The sequence below is a fragment of the Hypomesus transpacificus genome, unplaced genomic scaffold (genome assembly GCF_021917145.1).
Source record: "Hypomesus transpacificus isolate Combined female unplaced genomic scaffold, fHypTra1 scaffold_281, whole genome shotgun sequence".
Taxonomy (NCBI): domain Eukaryota; kingdom Metazoa; phylum Chordata; class Actinopteri; order Osmeriformes; family Osmeridae; genus Hypomesus; species Hypomesus transpacificus.
Window position 1 is genome coordinate 124,562 of NW_025813808.1, and position 6,048 is coordinate 130,609.

General features: G+C 46.2%; 1 protein-coding gene across 1 annotated transcript in view; it reads right to left on the reverse strand.

Moving 5' to 3' along the window:
- LOC124463456 (receptor tyrosine-protein kinase erbB-4-like) overlaps positions 1-3,623 on the reverse strand; it is an 80,729-nt gene extending 77,106 nt beyond the window's left edge. Inside the window, exons 1-2 of the mRNA XM_047015174.1 lie at positions 3,579-3,623; positions 2,099-2,380 (exon numbers count right to left, since the gene is read on the reverse strand). Coding sequence (XP_046871130.1) covers positions 2,099-2,380; positions 3,579-3,623 — 327 coding nt within the window. The remainder of the gene's footprint in view (positions 1-2,098; positions 2,381-3,578) is intronic.
- Between the last annotated feature and the right edge of the window lie 2,425 nt (positions 3,624-6,048).

Consider the following 6,048-nt stretch of genomic DNA (forward strand, 5'->3'; position numbering starts at 1 on the left):
GTAACCAACGACCTACAGCTCCCCCCCCCCCCCACTCCCTCCCCCCACCCTCCCACCACCCCTCCGACTGTACTCCGTCGCAGTGTGTGTCCCCTGGATAGGGAGGATCTATGGGTGAAATAAAGGCAGGAGGGCCACGTTTGAGCCACGGCCCCCGTATCAGCCGCAGCGTGAGGAGGGTACCCAGCCTCCCATGGGTCTATTACCTCAGCAGGGAAGCAGCGCTAACATGCTACTCTCCACGGCTCTCCCCTCCCCCCCCCCCCACCCCTCTCGCCCCCACTCGCCACCGATTCAGCTTTGTTTTTCATGGCGGGGGGTAAGGCGATGGAGTTGTACGTTTCGTTATGAGGAACATGGAGACTTCAATGCCTTGGTTTTGTTTTGTTGCCTCGTCATTGAGCTGCTCTCATATAGGCCACACAGCTTTTTATAGAACAGCAAGAGTTTTAAACACATGGCCTGTAGCTTCTGTGGACAGTCACAAAATAACACCATGTATGTTTATTCACTGCAGTGAAGTCACTTCACTGTGACGACATATTGCTACAGATCCAGATTCACAGTCAAGAAAATAAATAAACGACAGGTAACAGTATTTGGAATTAGGATAAGACTTAAGATCCAGGTGCATGTGATAAAAAAGTGTTAATAAGCAACAAGGCCCTTTTAAGAGGCGTACTATTATTGTTATGTCTCAATAAGACTTACTGACTGTGTCCTTAATACCCATTAACTAATGCTTATTCAAAGCACCTGGATCGAACGTGTTACCAGTAATGATAGATTTCAAGCCAAATACTGATCAGTGTTTTGTGTGGCTCCCCTAAACCTACATGATTAAGTTTACTCGTTTAGTTTGGGGTTTTCTGTGTATGTCATCGGTGGCCTAGTTTGGTACTTCAGCCTACACAGCCCACCACAGCCCAGTTCATCCCAACGCAATCCAGGCATTACCACAGTCAGTCCCTCGGGCTCCAATCCAGGGGCTGCCCTAACCCCACCTGCCCTCCCCCCACACCTTTCCCAGAGAGTAGAACGGACTGGGATGGAGAGTGGTGGAGGTAAGACTGCGAGAAGTGAGGCCAGGGGGCTGACTTGAAAAGGCAGGGCACCAGAGGTCGACAGCAGCAGCTGAACACTTTAAATGGTGTTCGGTTTCTCACTCCTCCAGCAATTCCACTGCAGAGGCTGCCTTGCCTCGCCCTGACCTTCCATTATCCAATCACCCTGGTCTACCCTGGATTGCAGGGCCTGCTACCCTGTCACACACCTGATTCGGGGAAGAATGTGTGTGTGTGTGTGGGTGTGAGGTTGGTTAATATGATTATACCTTATTTAATGTTCTTATTTTATCAACAAAAGCACCCTTATTCATCCCATTCAATCATCATATTAAGGTACATCTCTCAGTTCAGCAATTGCTTAAGTCTGATAAGAGACTATTTTGTTTCTTTAGAGTTTCTAATTGGCCTACTTTTGATTTAGACTGTGGACTGTTAGTTAGACCGTGGTACCAATGCAGTCAGATTAGGCACCGTAGGGTTGCCGACAAAACAAAACTATTGGAATCTTGAATAAGCAGATGAACAGGTAAATACAGTCTCTGTCAATGGCCGGGTTTCCCAGATTCGTTAAGAAGCTCTTAACGCTAAGATCTTCAACGTTCTAAGAGCGTTCTAAGAGCGTTCTAGAGCGCTCTTAGAACGTTCTTAAGACGCTTTTGGCGTTAAGAGCTTCTTAACGAATCTTGGAAACCCGGCCAATATCTGTCAATTCTACACAAAATTATATTCTAGATCCACGCCCCACGTAAAAGTGTTTGGCGGCTAGGGCCAAATATAGGGACACTTCAAGGTTTCACTTCGGGCATTGAGACCGAGTCAATCCCCAGAGGAGATAGAGATATTTCTAGTCTTGGTTATGGGGTCTAAGGATCAGGGTCCAGGGGGGAATACACATCCCAGAATACAGGTGTCTCTAGGCAACCGAGTTAGAGAGAGAAGTATCCCCACGGGGGAGATATCTCCAGGCTAGACACGAGGGATCAGCAATGTGGGGGTCTAGGATGAGACAGAGAGAGAAAGAGAGGACCTACTCTGAGGAAGGAGAGGTCTCGGCTGCGGTCGATGCTGGTGATCTCCAGGTTCCCCATCACCACCTCACAGTTCTCGTAGTACTTGCGCAGGGTGCGGTACTGTTGCTCCAGGTCGGACAGCGTGCTCAGCTTGTTCTCCGTGCCTGCACACACTGAAAAGGAAAGACAGGGACAGGAGAGAACGTCAGGTCTTTGCGGTCCTTTGAGGCCAACTGCTATCTGAAGGAGACACTGGAGAAAGGATGTTAAAGATTTTCGGTATAATTCAAAAGCTTCGGTCGTCTATTGTATCGTTATGTCGGTATGTTTTTCTTGTTTTGTTTTTTTGGGGGGGGGGTTGACTACAGTTAATACCAATTTGGGTTTTAGGTTAGGTGTCAGTCCCTGGCCATTGAGCTGTGAAGTACAGATGTGCAGACTGGCCAGCATAGCAGGAGAGGTTAGGCAGCTCCTGAGGCACACAGGGCATATGAAACCCCTTTAGCTGCAGCCCAGGCAACGCTCTTGACAAGTAATTAAAGCCAGTCATTTCCACCCATCAAACACCTCACCCCCACGACCGACACCAGCCATCTGCCCCGTCAGCTGGCACTGCCTGCAAGCCTACCCCCCCCAACCCGGTAAACACACCATCACACATGCGTGCAAACACACATGCAATGACAGGCACACACGCGCATACCCACTCACACACACACACAAACACACCCTATTGTGAGTCTCGGCTGCAACAAAGAAGAAGTGAGGATAAACAAGAATGAAGAATAAACAACAACAACAACACTTGACATCCTTTAGTGCCACATGACTGGCAGGTGTGCACTCTTCACTACTGGTACTGACTGGTGACATGGTACTGCCGATCACACTGCTGCTGAATATCTGATATCTGAAACACAGTCAGGTCCCTGAAACTCAGTCGTCTGGAGCTTTGGCCAACCGAAGACGCCACATTATTATTCGATCCAAGCCATGTTGTCACCCAGGATTTTTCGTGGAACTTTCCGGTTGACAGGGAAGCCATGGGCTTGACAGGGGTGGCAGATTCCTCTTAGAGACTTGTCACACACTCACCCATGAACTGCCACCGCCATGGGAACACACCTGTCTGTTTGAAGACAGCTCTCCTCCAAGATCCCCTACCTCCAATATAACTTCTCACTCCACATTCTTCTCTGGAGTAAACTTAGCTTTCCATTCTTCCGCACAAGCATTTGCCTCTGAGTGGCCCATAAACGGCAGACCACAATCTCATATTCAACACTTCAGTACTACTGCTTTGAGGCCAAACCTTCTACGCTTTATTCTATGTATTTCCCCACCATTAACCTCCACCCTTCCCCCACCTGAAATGGAAAGAAGTGAACGAAAAATGGGATTCAAGGCAACATGTGATATCAAGAAAAACGATATCTTGTTCTAACAATGCCTCCTAACCTTATATTAGATTACACGAGGCAGGGGAAGCATACAGATCTACCCGTGGAGAGCGGATGCAGGCAGCAGGGAAGGTGGACTGGCTCATGCTGGTCAGGCGTGATCTACGGCCACACTAGGTGTTTTCAATAAGCGTTAGCATGAGGCTCAAGAGTGGGTGGGGAGAGATCATAAAGCAGGGTAGCAGTAATAAACAGTTATTGCACCCTCGGGGTATCGCACTAAGATTACAGAGGCATTATGGGAGGTGCAGTCTTGTGAAAAGGACAGTTTCTTTTCTTCTTTTTTTTTGGGGGGGGGGGATCAGCTTCCCTGCATACGGGCTGTGTGCTGCAATAAACCCAGCTGAATACTTCCACATAGACACCTGGATCATAGGGAGTGGCAGACAGGAATGTGTGGAGAACGCTGCGTTCAAACAGGCTCCCCGGCTCTCTGTCGCTGCAAGGTTGGCTTGCTTTCATCTCCACTTGTGATCTCTGCTGAAAGCTAAGGTCTTGACTGCCACAGCAAAGCCACCTGTGCTGTACGTAGAATATGGAAGTGTGTGCAGATTTCACCCTCACATCACTGTGTGTGTGTGTGTGTGGGGGGGGGGGGAGCATATATCATAGGATAAAACATGCTCCATTTTGTGCATGCTCAAGTCAATAAACTATAAGATTAATATGTAAACATGGTAAACATGGTACTAGATAGATAGATAGTTGGGTTGATTGATTAATTGGTTGATTCCACATGGATGCTACTGTATTTACCAGGCTATCTCAAATTGGGATTATTGGGTACGTGGGATTTCAATAAAGAACCTTCAGTGTTCCATCATGTTTCAGATCACTGGTAAATGTCTGAATGATCATATTTTGGCAGGCCATGCACAGGAAGGAAATCACACTGTGTTCATTTCTGTTGGTTTATTCCTCTATTTGTCATCTGTGATTTGATTTAATTTCTCCTTGGGGATTTCCATTTCAGCAAATGATGGATTGAGGCGGTGAATCACAATTCAAGATTTCTAATATGCTTAATGAATAGGAGCATTAAGCCAGGGCAATATCTATGTCCATCTCCATGCAGGGTGTTTCAGTCCCTATTTGGGTTCGTTCATTTGTTGTGCATAGAAGCCTGCCAGCTTGTTATGAACCGTCTGGAGATTTGCACACATAATACGCAGGCTTATCTATGCACCGTGGCAGCAAATTATTTCGAACACAGATTCAAACATGGACATAGTATATGGCAACATATTTTACTGGTAACATGGCAATTAACAGGATTTCAGATTATTTTCTTTGCTTCCTGTAGTGTAAACCCAGTCTACAGTATACATTGCCTTTTTCTAATTACCTCACGGAAACTCACGGCAATATTGCACAGGTCAGAGCGATATCTCTGTGAAGATAGGATGAGTAAATGTACAAATGCTCTATATTTTTACCTACCACAAATCACAGAATAGAACCGAAAACCAATTCAGACAGCGAATATCTATCATGTCACTGAATCTTTCACTGTTGCCCATGAGTCTAATATTTCATATCTGCTTGTGTCAGACCTTGCTTTCAAACGACAGGACAGACTGTCTCCGTCAGTCAAAAATCATAACCACTCTGTAAAAGAAATAAATCACAAATAAACCTCCATCACACTCCACACACTGTAGCTACGTGACTGGAGAAGGTAGGTCTGTATTTTGTAAACCATAAGATGCTTCTTGCTTACATGAATTCTCCTCACCTAGACACTAACAAGGACATTGGCCTTCCGTAATGGAACACACAGAATTTCCGGTCCTTTCCGGTCAGTCTACCTGGACACCGTGGTGTTGTGCTGATCCCAAGAGGACCACTGCTAAACTAACGGGCACCAATGAGGAACGCTGCGGATGCTCCACTGAATAGGGACTATAGATATATGTGTTTTACCATCCATTTGCCACAAGTTTCAAGTTTTAGTCCATTCTTGCTGCCTAATCGTATTCAGCCGATCTACATCTCTCTGTATCACCCCCATTTAGGAAGAATACACTCTTTAAATACTGATGATGGTGAGGTTTCCACACCTTTCACCGTATCCAAGCCTCCCATAACTAGAGATGGCCAGTGACACATAGATACAGTTCATACTGCATGCGTGTGACATCGACAGGGTTCAATGTTGGAGAGACCGATCGACAACATCAAGCTGCAATTTCCTCCATTTTCATCTAATTTGCTAATCTATAAATATACTCTGCGGCAATCAAAAGGCGTCGTTTCTCCTGCTCTTGTGTTCATTTGATCCTTATTGCACAAAGTGACTCCATTAACAGTGCCTGTGAGTTTATTGAACATCAATAACGTGGAGAGGAGAGTCCAGGTCTCCCAGGCTTATTGGTCCTCGTAGAACGTCAGCAAAGGTCAGGCTGATACCCAGTAACTGTCTGAATTAAATAAAGTTGCAAATGTCACTTCCTCTAGTAAACATTGGCAATACCTCAGTTTGGGGAACGTGCTTTGGGTAAGAGATGGAAG